Source organism: Chlorocebus sabaeus, chromosome 20 (genome assembly GCF_047675955.1).
Source record: "Chlorocebus sabaeus isolate Y175 chromosome 20, mChlSab1.0.hap1, whole genome shotgun sequence".
NCBI classification, from domain to species: domain Eukaryota; kingdom Metazoa; phylum Chordata; class Mammalia; order Primates; family Cercopithecidae; genus Chlorocebus; species Chlorocebus sabaeus.
In genome coordinates, this window is record NC_132923.1 from 125,259,465 (window position 1) to 125,279,553 (window position 20,089).

At 50.4% G+C, this 20,089-nt stretch overlaps 1 protein-coding gene across 2 annotated transcripts in view; it reads right to left on the reverse strand.

Annotated features, from left to right (window-relative positions):
* Positions 1-17,529: 17,529 nt before the first annotated feature.
* The window catches only part of DISP3 (dispatched RND transporter family member 3), a 59,560-nt gene continuing 57,000 nt past the window's right edge, over positions 17,530-20,089 (reverse strand). The window contains exons 20-21 of one of the 2 annotated variants that reach the window (XM_007980568.3): positions 19,612-19,778; positions 17,530-18,870 (exon numbers count right to left, since the gene is read on the reverse strand). In XM_007980568.3, coding sequence (XP_007978759.3) covers positions 18,508-18,870; positions 19,612-19,778 — 530 coding nt within the window. In that variant the 3' untranslated portion in view covers positions 17,530-18,507. The remainder of the gene's footprint in view (positions 18,871-19,611; positions 19,779-20,089) is intronic. The other variant, XM_007980570.3, reaches the window with a different exon arrangement.

Sequence of the window (20,089 nt, forward strand, 5' to 3'; positions counted from 1 at the left end):
GAGGATACATGTCTGGGCCTGCTGGGGACCATCTCAGCTGCCAGCTAGGGTAAGCCCGCCTATAGAATGATTCCAAGCAGACACATGCAGAGCTGGGAGTTAGAGAGAGACAGGCAGGGGTTGACCACATAGCTTGAGCCTCTGGGTGGCATCATGTCCCTAACTCAGTCCTGCCCAGGGTTTTTATGTTTCTGGCATAACTGAGAGAATTCTTACCAACAGGCCGGGGGACAGGGGGATGATTAGACCAATTAGACCACAAAGGTAGTGAAAGAACCACGATTTGGAGCCCCAAGACTCATTCTATGGAGGAAAAATTTCCTCCAGAGGGAAGACAGCATATCTTCAGGGAAGAAATAGTGGGAGATGCTTTGGGGAGTCCCCAACCCCGTGAAGTATGTGACCCCCATCTCTTCCTCTCACCCCATGATGATCTTATTCACTAAAGAATCCAAGAATCATGGAGGTGATGTAGAAGTTGGGTGATTAAGGGTGTCTGCTTCCCATTCCTGTGATACTGAGCAAGTCACTTCAGTGTTGTCATATAAAATACAGAGGTTGGTGTTATCTGAGGATTGAATGAGGTGATGGATGCGAATCCCTGACAGCAGTGCCGGGGACACAGTGAACTCGTGAGGACTGGAAACTGTTCCATGAGCTCTTTGGGTGGTTAAGACTCCTTTGATGTTAGCACAAAGAGAGGTGTCAGCATCTCCAAAATAGCCTCAACTCTGCCCAGGCTTCTATCAGTGTTGCCGGTGGAACAATTGGAAATGATAAGAGGCTGTCTTATAGATTTATATGTATGGGCAAATGGTAATTTCCTTAACAAACAGGCACACACAGCAGGACACAGTTTCCTCCAAGGTCCAGGAGCTGCAAAGGGAGCACCTACTAAATCAGGACTGGTGGATAAAGCCCAGAGTGTCCTCCCCACCTTCCTCATGTTAATGAGCTGACAGATTCCAATTACAAGTCCAGTGGAAGGACCTGAATGGTGAAGTTCGACAGTGGTCTTAAAACCAAAATAGCAATACATACGGAGAGTGTGCATGGTGCACAGGCATCTTCATAGCCCCACACACCTCTTGACAATGGTCAGAGTTAACAGGAGAGGAACAGGAGGGGGCTGGGAGGAAGGGAAGGGAATATCTGGGGAGTGAAATGAGGAGGCCCTGCAGAATGAGCTGTTGGTAGTCCCTTCTGGGAAAGGAAGGGTTTACCTGGTTGAGTTGTAATGGTATCTTTATTCTTGCTAGCTCAGGCAGTTTGTAAATTTGTGAAGAGTCCCATGTGATCTTGAGGTCTCATCCTGAAAAATGGGCATGACAATACAGGCTTTCCATACTTATGGGCAGTTTTAGGAGCACCAGTGGGGATACTCAGGTGTGGAAGCAAAAACAATGTGGAAAATGCAGGTCCTAGGGCCACCGACAGACTTCCAGACTGTTGGAGCTGAAGGATCATGGAATTCAAACCAACCCCCTGGTTTTACAATTGAGAAGAATAAGGCCCAGGGACAGGAAGGCAGTTGCCTGGTATCCTCAAATGAATTAGGGAGAAGGAGCCCTGACGCTAAGTCATGTGATCCTTGTTTTCCATTCATTGTTCGGTTTGCTTCTTTCATGGCAGTCATATCTGGTGCAGATCCCCAAGGCGCCTGTGACTGGTGATGAAGTAGGAGGCAGGACTTGACTCAGTAGGCAGGACTCAACTCCAGAGGCAGGGCTTGGATTGAGGACTAGCTAAAACAAGGACAGGAAGTGAGCACCTCCCCATAAGACATACCTACCACTGTGCCATGTCAGTGTGCTGTTGCCATGGTGATGCCCAGAAGTTACCACCCGTTTCCATGACAATGACTTGATGACCCGGAAGTTACCACACCTTTTCTAGAAATGTCTGTGCAATCTGCCCCTTAATTTGCATATAATAAAAAGTTGTGTAAATATGACGGCAGAAGTGCCTCTGACCTGCTACTGTGGGCACACTGCCTCTGGCGTATCCCTGCTCTGCAAGGAGCAGTGCCTCTGCTGCTGCTGGGCACTGCCGCTTCAATAGAAGTTGCTGTCCAACACCACCATCCTGACCTTTAATTCTTTCCTGGGCAAAGCCAAGAACCCTCCTGGGCTAAGCCCCAATTTGGGGGCTCACCCACCCTCCATCATTGAGTCTCATGGGCTTGCCCACCATGCACTGATGGTCTTTTTGGGTCCTCTGGGTGGTCTGGGAATTGATACCCTTGTTTTATTAATACTTTAATTGTCATGTATGTTGATGCTTTTGTTCACTGTATAACTGATCGTGTATGGTCTCCCTGTTGGCCTCCCATCAGCATGAGCCCAGACTTCCCTGGCTGTGGTGAGGTTTGTTTCTCAGATGATAAGAGTGGATTAAGCACTCTGCCAGCCCTCCCTCCCCAGCTGGTAGCCCATGAATTAAAAGGGTTTGGGAAGAACCAGCATAGAAGCGGCAACAGATTCTATTTCTAGATGAGCCAGGTGGTTCCAAAGCTATCATTCATTCATTCTTTCAACAATAAATCATCATATATGACCCTACTCACCTTCTCTCACCACATCTCACATCTCATTACATCTGGAGTCATGAGAGAACCAGAGGAAAGGAGCGTGGTTGACTTGGGAAAGAGCATCCTTAATTTTGGAGATAAAATTGCTCCTGATGGGAGACAAGGAGAGGTTATCACCACCATAATCTCAGTGGAGCACTGCAACAGCCTAAACTGGTCTCCCAGCATCCCCTCCTGCCTCCCTAGTCTCTTCTCCACAGAGCAGTTGTATTAGTCAGGGTTCTCCAGAGAAGCGGAACCAATAGGAGATATATACACATATCTTTGATTTATGGAGAGAGATATATATATATTATAAAAATATAAAAAATATATATAATATATAAAAATACATAAAATATATGTAATATAATATATAAATATATATAATATAAATATATTTTATATATATATAAATTTATTATAAGGAATTTATCCACGTGATTATGGAGGCTGACTGGTCCCAAGATTAACAGTTAGCAAGCTGGAGATCCAGGAGAGCTGATGCTGGAGATCCAGTTCAATTCCAAAGACCTGAGAACCAGGAAAGCCAATGGTATAGTTCCAACCTGAGGGCTGGTAGACTCGACACCTAGGAGGAGCCATTTCAGTTCAAGTCCAAAGGCAAGAAAGAACTTATGTTCCAGCTGAAAGGCAATCAGGCAGGAGGAACTTCCTCCTATTTGTAGGGAGGGCAACCTTTTTGTTCTATTCAGAACTTCGGTTGGATGGGATCCATCCACATTAAGGAGGGCTATCTGCTGTACCCAGTCTACTGATTCAAATGTTAATCTCATTCAGAAACATCCAGACTAATGTTTGACCAAATGCCTAGGCACCCCATGGCTCAGTCAAAGCTTTTTAAACTGCTGTGATGGTTATTTTCATTTTAAACATAAATCAGATCATATCACTCCCATGCTTAAGATCCAAACACATTATATGACCTACAAGGTCCCCTCCCACTTCTCCAACTTTATTTCCCTTCCATCTTCCCTTCATTCACTACATTCCATCCATACTAGCCTCCTTCCCATCTTTTTTTCTTGAGATGGGGTCTTGCTCAGTTGCCCAATCTGGAGTAGAGTGGCACAATCACAGTTCACTGCAGCCACAACTTCCCAGGCTCAAGCAACCCTCCCACCTTAGCCTTCTGAGTGGCTGGCACTGCAGGTGTGCACCACCACACCCAGCTAATTTTATTTATTTATTTTTGTGGATATGGAGCCTCCCTATATTGCCCAGGGTGATCTCAGTCTCCTGGGCTCAAACAGTTCTCCCACCTTGGCCTCCCAAAGTGCTGGGATTACAGGTTTGAGCCACCATGCCTGGCCCTTCCCATCTTCTGATGCCACATTTCTTTCCATCTCAGCACCACTGCATTTGCTGCACCTTTTGCAGAATGCATTCCTGCTAGATCTTCACAAGTCCGGCTCCTTCTCATTGTTCAAGTCAACTCAAACATTGCCTCCTCAGAGAGGCCTTCCCTTACCATCCTAGCTAAAGTGATTCTCACTCCATCACCATAGAGCCCATCACTCTACTTATTTTCTTCATAGCACCTAGAACAAACTGAAATTATCCTAGTTATAGATATGTTTATTGTTCATGGTCTTCCCCTCCCACTAGAATGTAAACTCCATGAGAGCAGAGGATTTACTTGGCTCATTCTTATAATTCCAGCTCCTACTGCACAGTAGGTTTTAAGCAAATAGTAGTTGAATGAATTAATTAATTTATGGTGGCACAGATTTTGAAGGAGAGATTTAAAAATAGCTTCTCTGCACCCTCTTACAGAGGAAAGACTTTTTGTGTCTATGTTTCAGAAAATGAGGTGGGTCCCAGGAATTCTGTTCTTTTACCCATGTGCTGGACTGACAACTCTAACTATGAGAAATCCCATTTACCTGGGCATTCCCTGAAGTGTGGGTCCCTTGGGAAGCACCTGGATTGGAAGAAGGAGGTGGCAATAGAAGGAAGGTAAAAGTTAGGTGTTTTCCAAACCAATTGTCTCATCACACATACATTTTTAATGCTGTCAAAATTGGTTATACAAAGCTGGAAGCAGTAGCGTTGTGTGTAAATAGCAAATCGTGGGAAGACTGCTCTTCTCAAATACGTTTTTTTTTTTTTTTGGCCAACCCAGTCTATTTCCATATCCATTTAATGTGTGAGTCTCTGTCCCTGGTGCTGAAACAATTGAATCAGCCGAGTGCCTGGGCTTCTGGAGGCGGAAACCTCTGTCCGAGGTGCTGGAACTCCCTCCCCTTCACCCTCTCCTCGCTCTCATGGAGCTGGCCAGGAGTGCGTGGTCACTGTGCCCTGCCATTGCTGGGTCACGCTGCAATGAGAGCTGCTGGAAATTACAAGGCTGGACTATAATTCCATCCTTATTTGGAATGTCTTGAAACTCATCCAGGTGCTGCTGCTACAGCCATCCTGTTCTGCTCTAGGGAGAGGGGCTATGGGATTCTAAGCCCTTTTGGCAGTTCCATGGGGTGTGTCCGGCCTCAGGTGTTGGAACCCATCAGTAATGCCATGAGAAAGGGCAGGCGGGCCACAGATCTCAGTTCACCATTTCCACTTAGTATGACACCTGCCAGTCCAGCCTTACATTGCCTAGTCTGCAGTGGTACCTCTGCAGGAGTCCACGTGTCCAGTGGGGCAGATATGTTTCCATTTCCCTCAAGATGGAAAATAAGGAATAAGCTCTGTAAATCATGTGGCTCACAAGAAGTAAGTGACAGATAATAACTTAGATTTTGGAATGACAGAGTGACCATTTAAACATATTTGTTGGCTGGGCACTGTGGCTCACGCCTGTAATCCCAGCACTTTGGGAGACTGAGGTGAGTGGATCACCTGCAGCCAGGAGTTCAAGACCAGCCTGGCCAACATGGTGAAACCCTGTCTCTAGTAAAAGTACAAAAGTAGCCGGGCCTTGTGGTGCGCACCTGTAGCCCCAGCTATTCGGAAGGCTGAGGCAGAAGAATCCCTTGAACCCAGGAGGTGGAGGTTGCAGTGAGCTGAGATCGTGCCACTGCACTCCAGCCTGGGTGACAGAGTGAGACTTCCTCTCATAAAGAATTTTGTTAAAAATTTTGAGATATAACATATAAAGTACACAAATCTTAAGTGCACAGCTTAAAGAATTTTTGTGTGTATGCATGTGTGCGTGTAACCACTATACAGATAAAAACACATAACATTTCCAGCATGCCTCCTGCCTTATGCCACCTAACGAAGCATTTTCCACCAAAGGTAACTACTTTTCTTATATCTGTCACCATAGATTAGTTTTTCCCTGTTATCAAGCTTCATGTAAATGGGATTATTCCAGATGCACTCTTCTAAGTTTGACTCCTTTTATTCAACATTATGTCTTCAGGTTCATCCATGTTGTTGTGTATCAGCAGTTCATTCTTTTTCTCTGCTGTTTAATATTCTTTTGTGTGAATAAATCACATTTTGCCTATCCATTCTACTATTGATGAATATTTGGGTTGTTCCCAGTTTGAGTCTATTATGAATGAAGCTTTGAGCACTCTTGTGCATGTCTTTTGATGAATGAAGCACTTGTTTTTGTTGAATATATACCCAGGAGTGAAATTGCTGGGTCGTGGCACATACCTGTGTTTTCAAAGTAGTTGTATCAATTTACAGCCATTGCTTGAAAAAAACATTTCTCCTCTCTGATTTTAACTCTTCTGTCTTATTTTGATCAACAGAGATGTTCTAGGGGCAGGCTCTGCTTAAATAGTTGTGGCTTTAGAGTTTTCCAGGGCACTCTATTGATCAGTATTGATTAGATGACTATTCCCTACTAATCCCTGCCTGGAAACTATTCTCCTTTCACATCTTTCTTTTCTTTGGCTATCACCATGACTGACTCCTGTAATGGAATCTGAATGAGGTGGTGCAGAGTTTAGAATAAATCACCTGCTTTTCTTCCTCCACACCTCAGGCTAGAACGTGCCTGACAGAAGACTCCAGCCAAGGAGAGCCAGGAGTGTAGTCTTCATCCCCAGTTCCCTAGATGAGTCCTAGAGCTACAGATAGACAAAGGCCAATTAAAAGTCTGCAAGGAGGCTGAGTGCAATGACACATACCTATAAACCCAGCACTTTGGGAGGCTGGAGGATTGCTTGAGCCCAGGAGTTCAAGACCAGCCCGGGCAACATAGGGAGACCCCATCTCTACAATAAATTATAAAAATTAGTCGGATATGGTGGCACATGCCTGTGGTCCCAGCTACTCAGGAAGCTGAGGTGGGAGGATCACTTGAGCTGAGGAGGTCAAGACTGCAGTGAGCCAAGATCATGCCACTGCACTCCAGCCTAGGCAACAGAGTGAGACCCTGTCTCAAAAAAAAAAAAAAAAAAAAAAAAAAAAAAAAAAATCAATCTGCAAGGAGCTCTTTGCTCCAAGAAGAGGAGTGGGTAATTAGCAGGGAAAAGAGCAAGCTCCTCCTGTGTTCTCCCTCCTCACCTTTTCCTTAGATTCTATGAGATTTGGGGCAACAGATCTACTCCCAGTGTATGCATAGTGTTTAGATAACTTTAGGCTCAAACTGTCAAACTGGGACTGTTTTATAGACAGCTCAACAACCTCAGGGGCACGCATGGAGGACTTTATCGACTGTCCTAGACATTAATTCGTTCATTACAGCACCCAGTGCTGAGTTTGCCTCATCCTGCTGCTGTCCTCTCTGATGCTGGGGTCACAAGATTTCTAATCACACACTGACTCCTCTGTAAAATCAATCTGTGTGTGTCTCTGCCTCTCTCTGACTGTATCTCTGCCTGTCTGTTTCTGCCTTTCTGTCTCTCTTTGTCTCTCTCTCTCTCTCTCTACCTCTGTCTTTATTTCTGTCTCTATTTCTCTCTCTCTCTCTCTCTGCATGTCTCTGTCTGTCTCTTTGTCTCTGTCTCTCACTGTCCTTTTTTTTTAGATGGGATCTCGCTCTGTCACCCAGGCTGGAGTGCAGTGATGCAGTCATAGCTCACTGTAGCCTTGAATTCCTGGGCTCAAATGATCCTTCTGCTTCAGCCTCCCACAGTGCTTGGATTACAGGTATGAGCCACCCTGCCCAGCCATTCTCTGTCCTTTTGAACACTAGGTCTCTGTCATCCTCCTTGCTTCTTATCTCTGGACCTCTCTTCATCCCTGTCTTCTTCTCCTCCCACTTCCTCTTTTCTGCTCTGCTCTTTGGAGAAAAGAGCTCTCAATTCAGAACAACCAAAGTAGCTGGTGCAGAATAAAATGAGCCTCCTGTGTCCTCCTCAGATGGAGCCAAAGGTTCTCGTAGAGGCAGCAGTAAAGATGAGTAATGTTTTATGCTTTGAGAGATGGGAGCAATCAGGGCTATGCCAACAGGAACATAGATCTTTCACCCTGCCTTTCTGAGTTGGGGTCAAGAGAGCTTTTGACTGGGCTGAGGGTTAAAGGACTCCGAACTTAGGATGAGGAGGGAGAGTAAACATTTGTGATGTACTTTGGCTTGGATTTTCTTATCCTGGAGACATAGAGGCCAGGCAGGCATGGTGAGCAAAGAGAAGGTACAGAGAGTTCATTCTGGGGCCCTAGGAATATTAGAGGATCACATAGATCTTTGATGTGCTTTTAGGGCAGTTCTGAGTACAATCTGCAGGACCGGAAGTCAGAACTCTGCCTGTTTCAAGGTTATTTAGTTCCCCTGTTAGGCATGACAGCTACCTGCAGGTCATACAGGAAATGAGCTCAAAATGCAACACAACTGCAGGCGCCTCCCCTGGCCCACCGGCCCCTCTGGCCTGCTGATGGTCACTGTCAGCACTTTCCCTCTCTATGCAGATCAATAGGGCCCTTGGCTGTGACCTCAGGTTCAGTTATGGCTTCAATTACAGAATAAACAGGCTGCTACTGCACACCCACCTCTTATTAAAAACGCTGCACTAGGGGCTGGCAGAGACTGGACCTGGGGGGAATCATTAGCCCGCTAATTTGAAATCAATTTAAAGTGCATTTGCTTAATGGTATGAGCATTGTGAATTATCTACAAATTGTTAATTTAGTTGAATGTGACACTAGATTTTCATTTTATAAATTGCGTTTTGGGGTTGGCAAGTGTGAGCGTGTGTATCCTTCGTCTCCCCTCAACCCCTGCCTTCTCCCTTTTTGTAAAAAAAGGTTTGGTCACCTGTCTTGTGGTCTGAGCTTGCGATCTTTAGCTACTCAAAAGTCTTTGGTGTTTGAAGCAATTAGGGCAGGAAGGATGCTGCAAAGAGCTTGCACACCTGTGACCCACCCATGCATCAGTGACAGCTCAGGGAGGAGGGCGGAGCAGAGGAGGAAGCCTGGAGGAGCCAACCTGTCTCTGAGCTGGCTCTGCTTGGCGCAGAGTGGGAGGTGGCTGTGCTGTCTTCTGTGTGGGTCACTTCCTCTGTCTGGACCAGGAGACAGGAACATGTGCTCCAGAGGCAGCTTCCCGGGATGAGTGAGCTGGGAGTGGCTAATAGGCCCTGTATGTTCTTTGTAGCCACCGCCGTGGGAACAAGGTTGTTGACTTCAGCTGCAGCTTTTAGGTGGTGGACTGGGCACCTTCAGATATGAGGCGGCACTGGGTGGGCCCTTGTAGTGGGCAGGGACTCTCGATACCAAACTGGCTGGAATTTGTAAGACTCTTCCTGAGCTTCTGTTCCATGCCAGGCATTGTGATAAAACTGGAGGTCAAACATGAGCAAGGACCCTGCCCTCAAAAATAGCTATGTTGCCAAATCATCATTTGCTTTTATGGAGCCTTTGCTCTGTGCCAAGTGCTTCCCAACCTTGCCGTATTGAGTCCTCACCGGAACACTGAGTTAGGCTCATCTTTGGTCCCTTCTGATGGATGAAGTAACGGTGAGTGGTTGTTTGCACAGATTCCTCTCCCTGTGTCCCCTTTGCAACATCATTTCAAATTTCCTCCCATTAAGAGGTAGAGCCTATTCCTCCACCATTTGAACCTGGGCTGACCCGGGACTCACCTTGACAGCCAAAGGTGGCAGAAATGATGTGCCAGCTCTGACTCCAGGCCTGGGGAGGGTGCTAGTTCCCGAAGGCTGCTGTAACTACATAACACAACCAACAGAAACATTTCGTCTCACAGTCCCAGATGCTAGACTCTGAATTCAAGGTGTAGATAGGTTCCATGTCCCTCTGAAACCTGGCGGAGCGGGATTCCCTCCTTGCTTCTCCGTAGCCTCTGATGCTCTGCCGGCCCTCCCTGGCTTGTGGGTGCACCGACCTATTCTCCATCCTCACATGGCATTTTGTCCCAGTGTCTTCACTCATCTTCCCTCAGCAGTGTCTGTGCCCAGATTCCCTCTTTTTATCAGGATACCAGCTGTGTTAGTTTGCTGGGGCTGGCATAACACGTGCCACAGACTGGGGGCCTAACCCAGCAAGGTTTTCTCCCACAGTTCTGGAGGCTGAAGTCCGAGATCAAGGTGTGGGCAGCGTTGGGTTCTCCTGGGCCTCTCTCCTGCGCTTGCACGCAGCCGCCCTCTTGCCACTTCTGCACATGGCTGTCGGTCCGTGCTTACAGGCCACTAGTGTCTCTCTGGGTGTCCTAATCTTCTCTTCTCAAAAGGACAGCAGTTAGATTGGATTGCAGCCCAACTGAATGACCTCATTTTAACTTCGTCACCTCTTTAAGGACCTTATTCTAAATACAGTCCTATTCTGATGTTCTGGGGATTAGGGCACCAAGATATGAATTTTGCAGTGGAGTGACACAATTCAGTGGATAATCACAGTCATGCTGGGATGAAGGCCCACCCTAATGAGCTCATCTTAACTTGGTTCAGTCGTAAAGACCCTGTTTCCAAATAAGGTCACATCCTGAGATACTGGGGGTTAGAACTTCAACATGCTTTCTTTTTTTTTTTTTTTTTTTGAGATATAGTCTATCTGTGTCACCCAGGCTGGAGTGCAATGACGTGATCTTGGCTCACTGCAACCTCTGCCTCCTGGGTTCAAGCGATTCTCCTGCCTCAGCCTCCCGAGTAGCTGGGATTATAGGTGCCTGCCACCATGCCTGGCTAATTTTTTTTTTTTTTTTGTATTTTTAGTAGAGATGGGGTTTCACCATGTTGGTCAGACTGGTCTTGAACTCCTGACCTCAAGCAATCCACCTGCCTCAGTCTCCCAAACTGCTGGGATTACAGGTATGAGCCATCATGACCAGCCCAACATGATTTTTTGGGGAAATAAAATTCAGCCCATAACAGAAGGTCATGGGCCTTTCCACTCGCTCTCCAGGAACCCTGGCGTTGCCCTGTGAACAAGCCCAAGCTAATTTGCTGGGTGGTGAGTGGCATATGACCCTGTGACCCCTGCTTCCTGCCTGACAGTCAGCTAAACCCCCAAAGCAGAACCACCCAGTGAACCTACAGCTGACTGTGGACACACCAGGGAGCCCTGCCAGGGCCAGAACCTCCCAGATGAGCCCAGCTACTTTTGTGACAGAATCATGAGCTAAATACACGGTTGTCTTAAGCCACTCGATGTTGAAGTGGTTTGTTAGGCAAACCGGGTAGATAATTGATACCCAGAGGCTCAGAGAGATTAGGAGTCTTGTACAGGTCACACAACTGTGGGTGGAACATAGGGAGCCTGATGGTCTCATCGCCACACCAAAGGGACAGGATATGTCCCAAGATATCAGGTTCTGCCAAAATGTCCCTGGGACAAGGGCTGCCCTGGGTGGGACCTCTGGAATTCAGTGATCCAGGAGACAAGATGGGAAGAGTCTTGCCTCAGCTTCGTCATTTGCTGTGAGCCCCCGGGGGAAGTCACTCCACCTTGCTTTCTCATCTGTAGAATGGGGTAGTAACATGCCTGCCTCACAAAGTCATGAGGAGCTGCTGAGGTTCTGAACGAGACAGCCTCTTGTGAGGTGCATAGTCTCTCTTATTGTAATGGTGTCACAAATCCCCTCTGTCTCTCACTGAGGCCCTTTGAGCCATTGCTCCCTGTGAGGCATTCATACGTAGTGCAAACTGTCCTTGGAGTCAGCTGGCCTGGGTTCCAATCCCACCGCTCGGTGAAGGTGGGTGAGTCACTTTCCTCTCTGAGACATGGGGGTGCACCTTCTTCACGGAGTGGGTGGTGGGGAGGAAGGGAGCTTAGGTGGTGGGGAGCCTGTGGAAGGGACTTGGTTACGGCTCAACTTTCCTCCCTTCCTGGTGCCCTGGCTTCTGCCTGTCCTCACCAACAAGGCAAGGCAGATCAGCCCTGAAGGCACTCCGGCAGGCAGAGTGGAGTGACTGACTGGGGACGGCCCCGTAGGAAGCTCTTCTCTTCTCCCCACGCAAACCAGGTAAGTACAAGCAATATCCCATCACGTAGACCTGGGCATTCATCTTCTGGACAATCCGCATCTTCACCCGGAGTTCCTTGGAGAAGAGGCAGGAGGAGGATGGGAAGCAGGGACCGGCAGGCAGAGGCGACTGGAGAGTGAAAGGTGCGGTGCTGGCTCCTCCCACTGCAGCCAGGACAGGCCAGGACACTGCTCTGCACCGGTTCTGATGAGATTGTTCCCATTTTACAGAAAGGCAGATTGAGGCTTGAAGGGATAAAAAATGTATCCAGTCAAGAGATATTTATGAATAGACTATATGCCAGGAACTGGGGATACCCAGTCTTTGTCTTCACGGAGCCTTCATGCCTTCTCCCTGGAGTGTGGGGACAGAGCCAAGTACCAGGTCATTAACAACACAGGGCAGAGGAAGTACAGCGCTGTGTGTTCATATACCAGGATGACGAACCCAGACTTGGGCACCAATGAAGGCTTCCTGGAGGAAGCTGCGTCCTGAAGGAGAAGGGGAGGCTATGAAGGTGTAGCAGGTGCAGGAGGAGTGTGTAGGCAGTGAGGGAGCCACAGCTCAACACAACTAAGGAACTGAAAAGTTGGTTCTGCTGAGACCTGAGGTGCAATGTGGAGGCAGTGGCATGAGATAAAAACGCAGAAGTCACTGAGACCCTAAAGGACCTGGAAGGCTGGGTGAAGTAACTTCAACTTCATTCTGGAGGCAACAAGCAACGCTTCAGGCAACTATTGCTGCAGTAAAGCTGTGAAAAACCGCTGGCACTCCATGGCTTTGCATGACAGTTACTTGGTGTCAGCTGGGAGTCACTGACCTGTACCAGGGCCAGCGCAACCTGGCTCCAGGCCACACGCGGGCTCAAGTCAGTTCCACGTGTCTCTCAACCTGCTGGAACCAGTGGGCTCGCTGGGGCTTGCTCTTCCCAGGGAGGCAGAGAAGCACAGGGAGGTCCCCTCGGACAGGAACTACAAGCCTGCACTGGCCTCGCACTTGACAACATCCCCAGGGACAACAAAAGTCACATGGCTGGGCCCGACGTCAATAGGACAAGAAAACATACACCACCAGCAGTTAGAGAGGGACCAGCCGGGGACATAATAGTTCCTATTTATCGAAGGGCTTTGCAATTCCAAGCGCATAAATGCTGTCCTGAGTTGGGAGAAATCTGTTTCCTAACAACGATGATGTCGGGATGATGGTTTTAGAGGTACTGCTGTGGCCACGCCCTTGGCAAACATCATCTTATTAAAACACGATCATGCACGATGGGTATTATTCTACTGAACGGATGGGCAGACAGGTTAAGATGGGGAATGTGACTTGCCCACATCCACACAGTTCACGGAGGCAGGGTGAGGAAGCGCTCCGTGACCACACCGCAGGATGGCTGCATCCGAACTCCGGCCTCTTTCGGTTACCCTGTGCGGCCCCTTCCCAAGCACCCCCTCTGCTCAACTACAAGGGTGGGTAAGGGAGCAGCATCGGCAATGTCATGCTGCTCAGTGCTCCAAAGCCTCTGACTGGGACTCTGGCTCTGGAGCAGGCCAGAGCAGTCCTGTCACATCCTTAGGGAAGGCAGGGAGGGTGACTGGCGCTGGTGCCATCATCTCCTGGCGATGCCTCCAGGGCAGAGCAAGTCAGTTGACATTTGCTGATGCCTTCTGAGCAGGGGTGAGCTCCTTCTCTCCTTCCTCCCTGCTCTCTCTGCCTCCCCTCCATCCTCAGCCCTGCAGCCAGCAAGAGCTTTCTAAGGAGCAAATGACAGCCACGTCTCTCCCCTGCTTACAAAATATCATCTAGATAATACATTTCTGTAGTAAAAAAAAAAATCCAAGAGTGTGAAAAGATTTATAAAACCTTCCTCCCGTCGCTTTCTGCCATCTGCCTAACGCCACTCTCTCCACACACACAGGTAAGCACTGTTTCCGTTTTTCTTGTTTTCTTCAGAATTTCTTTATGCATATGCAAGCAAAAAATGAGTACATGTTCTCTCACCCAGCCATTTTTTTTAACACGTATTTTTTATACACACACTAGCATATTTCACACACTGTTCTGCAAGCCTCCCCCCCCCCATTTAATATATCTTGGCATTTTTTTGTTTATGTCGTTACACAGAATGCTTCCTCGTTCTTAATATGGCTACAGAATGTTCCACTGTCCCTGTGCCGATGGACATGTGGGGCTCACAGCCCTTTGCTGCACCAGACAAGCCTCTAGTGAATAACTTCTACACTTGGCCAGCGCAGGAAGTTTAGCTGCAGGACAGATTCTCAAAAGCAGGATTGCTCAATCAAAAGAACTGTGAGATTGTAATTTTGATAGTGACTGCCAAATTACCCAGTGGAATCTGTTAAATGCCCATCAGCAGTGCGTGGCAGCCCGTGTCCCCTTAGCCCGGCTAACAGTGTGCCATCAACCTTGTAGATCTTTACCAAGTGGATAAATATAAAATGGTCTTCTGTTATTAAAAACCTTTCACTGTAATTCCCATTCCCTCCAGGATAAAGTCCAGCTTCCTTGGGTGGACATGGGAGTGGGCACAGCCTTGCCCTTCTTCAAGGACCCTTGTCAGTTGGTAGGGTGTGCACCTGGGCACAGCTCATGTTTCTGGACTTCAGTTGCTTAGCAGTGAAATGGGGCAAAAGCATTCCCTCTGACCAGTGCTCGAAAGATTCCCGAGAATGCACAGATTCTTGCCCAGGCAAGGCAGGCGCTCCATGCACACGAACACAGTTGATACCTCCTGGTCTCCAAAGGGAAGGAGAGAGAAGTGAGGGCTCAGAGAACCTTGGCAGAGGGTGGGGGTCCCTCTCCCCTCACTCTCCTCATGCCTTCAGCCCCTCATCTGTGTCACGCACTGCCACCTTGGCACGCTAAATGTCTGCACATCCTCACAGACCTCGGGCTACCTGCTGTGCCCGAGCTAACAAAGAGCATCTCATTAACGCTCAGCAAAGCTCATTAAGACCGTGAGTTGTGCATCAGTGGCAAAGGAAGGTCAAGGTTCTTTTTGTGGGAGTTAGTGCCTCTGAGACCCTATGCCGCCAGTATTCACAAATAAGATGAAGGGGGATTTATTTGGAGGTAAGCAGGCAACCGGTTGTGTGGCCAGAGTTCCTGGAAACTCCCAAACACTCAGAGCCTTCCCCCAGCCTGGCCATGGTCCCGCTCCTGGAGGAAGAACTACCACCTGCCGAGAGCTGGACAGATCAGGCACTGCACAGGGCCAGACAAGGGCCAGACACGTCAGCTTTGATGAGGAGATGCAGACCTGAAGTTGAGAATGCCATCCCCAGGGGTGACCCTGGCCAGAGGCTGGTGGGGAGGGAAGCTGCCTGGCAGCATGGTGGGTGTGCGCTCTTTCCCCTCTCTGGGCCTCTGAGTGCTCATCTGTGAAACGGGAACTCCACTCACACGAGCATGAGGGTTACATCAGAGGTGTACGTGTGCCACGGAGCCCTCGTCACCCTGGGGGAGATGACAGCGACATAGGGCCAGACTTCTCCACCCTGGACCTGCCTGCCCAAAACCCCCACAACACCCTGAAAAGACAGAGGCCAGGAGAAGGAGGAGGAGCTGTACCACAAAAGGAGACGGGTGTGGGGGTAGGGTTTCTTTACAAACGGGCATTATTATTTATTTATTTATTTATTTACTGCGACAGTCTTGCTCTGCCTCCCAGGCCCAATCTCGGCTCACTGCAATCTCCACCTCCCAGGTTCAAGTGATTCTTGTGCCTCAGCCTCCCAAGTAGCTGGGATGACAGATGTGCACCACCATGCCCGGCTAATTTTTGTATTTTTAGTAGAGACGGGGATTCACCACGTTGGCTAGGTTGGTTTTGGACTCTTGGCCTTATGTGATCTCCACGCCTCAGCCTCCCAGAGTGCTGGGATTATAGGCTCAACCACTGCACCTGGCCAAATGGGCATTATTTGAACTGCATGCAAATGATATGCAAATGATTCTATCTCCATATTAAAACTAAGCTTTTGGGAAGGTCTCGGGACAAGTACTTGGAGATGTAGATCCTTTCTCGAAGCACCTTCTGGGGCATCCTGTCAATTTGCCAGCCCCCTCCCCTCCCCTCCCCTCCACTCCTGGGCCTCCTCCCACCACCCTGCCCCACTTCCCCTGCATGGGTGGTCATTTGGACGAGGACTGACCTTGCAGATGTGGCCTCCTGCACACCTGGGGACTACCGCAAGTGGGTCCCAGGTCAGAGCCTGGCCTGTGCCCTGACCAGGCCCTTCAGGGCTGTGTGCTTCAGGCCGTGGTCCTTCCCCTCAGCCACTGCGCTCTTGGCTAGGCCTCCAAGGGTCCGGGTTTTCCAGATGTTGGATGGGAAGATGCTCAGGTATGAAGCATTGTACAAACACAAGGGTTCTCATTCCGGATTTTCTAAGAACAGGCCTCTTGATCTGACCACCAACCTCAGACAACCCTGTAACCACCATCAGCCTTTGTTAGACTGTATTGAGAGGCTGTGAATCTGGTTGAAGGGTTGGTTCTTCTGGTTGAAGAAACACCCTGGGGACAGGTGGGTGGGCCTCGGCGCCTGGCTCCACCATTCACTAGCTATGTGATCCAGGCAAGTCAATCTCAGATCCTTGGCTGCCCCGTGTGCAAAATGGGTGTGACAGCACCTACTCCTTATGGTTAACAAGTGAGCTCACACATGGGAACCCTACTGTGTCCCTGGAAAGATGTTGAAGTCCTAACTCCTGGTACCTGTGAATGCGAGATTTGGAAATAGGCTCTTTGCAGATGATCAAGTTAAGACGAAGTCATTAAGGAGGCGGGGGGGCTAACCCAGTATGCTTGGTGCTTCTCTTAGAAAGAAGGTGACGTAAACAGAGAAACAGACTAAGAAAGTCACGTGAGGGCAGAGGCAGAGGCTGGAGTGACACCTCTTGGAGACAAGGAACAGGAAGGCTAGTTTGCTACCAACCAGCAGAAGCCTTCTAGGAGAGCAGGAGACAGACTCTCCCTGAAAGCCTGCAGGAGGAACCGACGCTGCCAATACTTTGCTTTTGGACATCCAGCCTCCAGAACTGTGAGAATAAACTTCTGTTGTGGAAGTCACACAGTGCGTGGAGCTTTTTCATGGCAGCCCCGGACACAGACACAAACCCTGAGGAGAGCCTCTGGCAGTCAGTGCCGCCCGTTAGGCTCACTCATTGCTTGTCTGATGTCTTCACTATGCATTGTGGGCCAAGGTCTGCCAGTCCCTCAACAAACACTTGCTAAGTGGAGTATGGTATACGTCTATCTTACATCCCCAGGCCCCCAGTTAATATTTACAGAAGGCCAGGAGGGCTGGCCTGGAAACCCCCTTTGATGTCTTTCCCACCCTCAGGGATTCATTCCAGCTCAGTCTGAGTCCACACTCATAAAGCCCAGTGGCAATGTCAGTCTCCAGGGAAAGAGCTCAGTGACCAGCACAATACTCGGCACACCAAAGGCATCCTCAAGACGTCTGCTCTGTGGAGCCAGTTGGACCCCTTAAAGAAAGAAGCATCTCTTGAACCTCACCTCCCCCAGAGCGCCCTGTGACCTGTTCCAGGATGGTCAGGCACCCTCAGCCCACCCACCTCTCCCTCTGGCGCCAGCCCCGGCCTTTGTGCCAGGTTCAGGCTAGGCAGTGTGCAAGGTCGCTTCAACTTTAGAAAAGTGGTGGAGACAGCAGTGCTTAAAATGCTCATGTTAACAGCGGTGGTGTGCAATCCTATGTCACTTTAATAGGAACCCTCTGCCATGGGCAAGGCGGCAGGCATGGCAGCCCCTCCCCACAGGGGCGACCCCCCAAAACATCCACTCAGAGTCAGGTGGGAAACATGGGGGCTTAGATCCATGAGGAAAGCTGTGCAGAGCCCCACAGAAACCAGAGAGGGCCTTCGAGGGGCCCCTTGAGGCTGGGGTCAGGGGTAGGACATGCAGAAGCCCAAGCCGGGTCCCTCTGTCTTCTCTGGCCAGGATCAAAAGGCCCAGGGAGGGCCACAGGGCCATTCAGCACTGGCTGCTGTAAAGCTGAAGGGGAGGGTTGCGGGGGGGAGGGGTGTAGGGGGTGTGAGGCCCCCACCCTGGATCCACTGTGCTTTTCCTGCGTGATCGCCGAGGGCAGCATGGAGCTCGGAGGCAGCTCTGGTTCTGCTACTGATCCAGCCGCAGGGCAGCCACTGTGTCCTGGCGCCTCAGTTCTCACATCGGTAGAATGGGGGTCACCCTGTAACATCCACACTGGAAGGCGGTGAGCACTGAGGCAGTGTGAGCGGGAGACTCCCTACAAAAATAACCCGACCCCCATGGTGACCGGGCATGGGAGGAGGGCTGGTCTCTTCTGCCACTGGGCAAAAAGCCGAGTGTGGCTGCCAGCAGACAGCCTATGGGGTGGCGGCCGTCTCCAACTCCCAGCTCCGCAAAGGCAGTGCGGTCCACACCATTTGTGTGGGTGTCAGCCTCCACGCTGGCCCGCAGGGCGCCCTGGGCCCAGGCCTGGGGACACAGCTAGCTGGAGCCGAGCTGGGAAGCAGTTCCTGTCCCCCACCCACGGGACCAAAGGTGCAAGTGTCCAGAGCCTGGCCTGGGCTATAGGGAGGCCCCTGCAGGCAGCGGAATCTTATAGCCGCTCCGCAGGAGCACGAGGCAGGCACCCAGCCCCAGGGCCCCCGCCAGCAGCACGGCCCCCAGGGCCTTGAGGAAGGAAGTCCGGGTCCGAGTGAAGGAGCCGGGCGCCATGATGCCCAGCAGGGCGGTGCTGACGGTCAGTGTGTAGAGGATGGACACACCCGTGTTGAGTGCCACGATCTTGCCGAACTTGGCAAACGGGGCGATGATGCAGAAGAAGAGGGGCACTGTGGCGATGACCGTGGTGAGGGCACTGGAGACGATGGCCACGCCCACGTGCCGCACAGCCTCCAGCGTACGCCACTGGCGCTGCGTTCGGGCGTCCTGGGGGCGAGAGGAGAGCTGGGAGCCCAGCCCGTCCGCCTGCGGGACCCCTCTGGCCAGCACCTGGGGAATCGCGAACCCCCGCCCCAGGCCAGGTTCCTGCTCTGTTACTGGGAGGAGAGCTGCAAGCGGCCTCACAGCGTTGGGAGGGTACGCACCGGTGGGTGCTGCTATGTCAGTAGGATGCGAGGGTCTGCACAGCGGGTCCTCATAAATGGGAGCCCTGCTTGGAACTCATTTTGTTCCTCTGACCACAGGCAGTTGAATGTGTAACTGATTTGATTTTTACATATTTGTGAATGTTTTCACACCAACGCCAATTCCAAACTAAAGAAAAAACCGTTACTAGGCCCAGAGCTGGTTTTGGCACTGAGTATGTGAACATGTCCTCACCAAGCCACCGGGGGCTGGAGCAGACTTGTGGCCTCTGGGTCATGGCTGGAAGGAGAATGAGCCATAGCTTGGGGCAACATGAAGCAGGAGGGCCCCCTTGGGATCCTGCGTCTGGTCCAACCCTCTCATTGCTCACCTGGGGAGACTGAGGCTGGGGGGTGTGGACCTTAGAACTTGAGTCCTTGGGGTTTGGGGATCAGCTTTGGGAAACCTTAGTTTCTAGAACACAGCCTGCATGGGGGGGCCTGGTCCTGGGATGTCCAGCTGCCCTTGAGGGTCCCTCAGCTGCACCTAGGTGGGAGAAGACCCGACGTGGTGGGAGGTGGGTAAGGTGGGCAGGGTGCTTACCTCGGCCTGGTGGGGGGGCAGGTTCTCTCCAGCCAGCAGGTAGCCCTCCACCAGGTGGACGCAGTAGTCCACGGAGGAGCCAACGAGGATGGACAGGGAGATGGCTTCCACGGCGCCCATCTCCCAGCCACTCCAGTACATGATGGTCACCACCAGGCATACGATGCCTGCAAGGGGACAGCAGGGGAGGCAGCTCAGACTTCCCGCCCTGGAGGCCTTAGGGGAATAGGGAGGTCTGGAGTCTAGCCCCCACCCTCAGGTGACAGGAGAGACAAGGCACACTGATGGGACCCCCGAGGTAGGGGACAGGTACAGCAACACATCACTGAGCTGAGGGCTACCACCTGGGTACCCTGGCTCTGCTCGCGAGCACAGACATGCGGGAGAGACAGTCCTATGAGCCACTGTCCCAGATGGCACCTGGCAGAAGGTCTTGTGACCTGGGGTGGGGGTGGGGGAAGCCTCCACCGAGGAGATA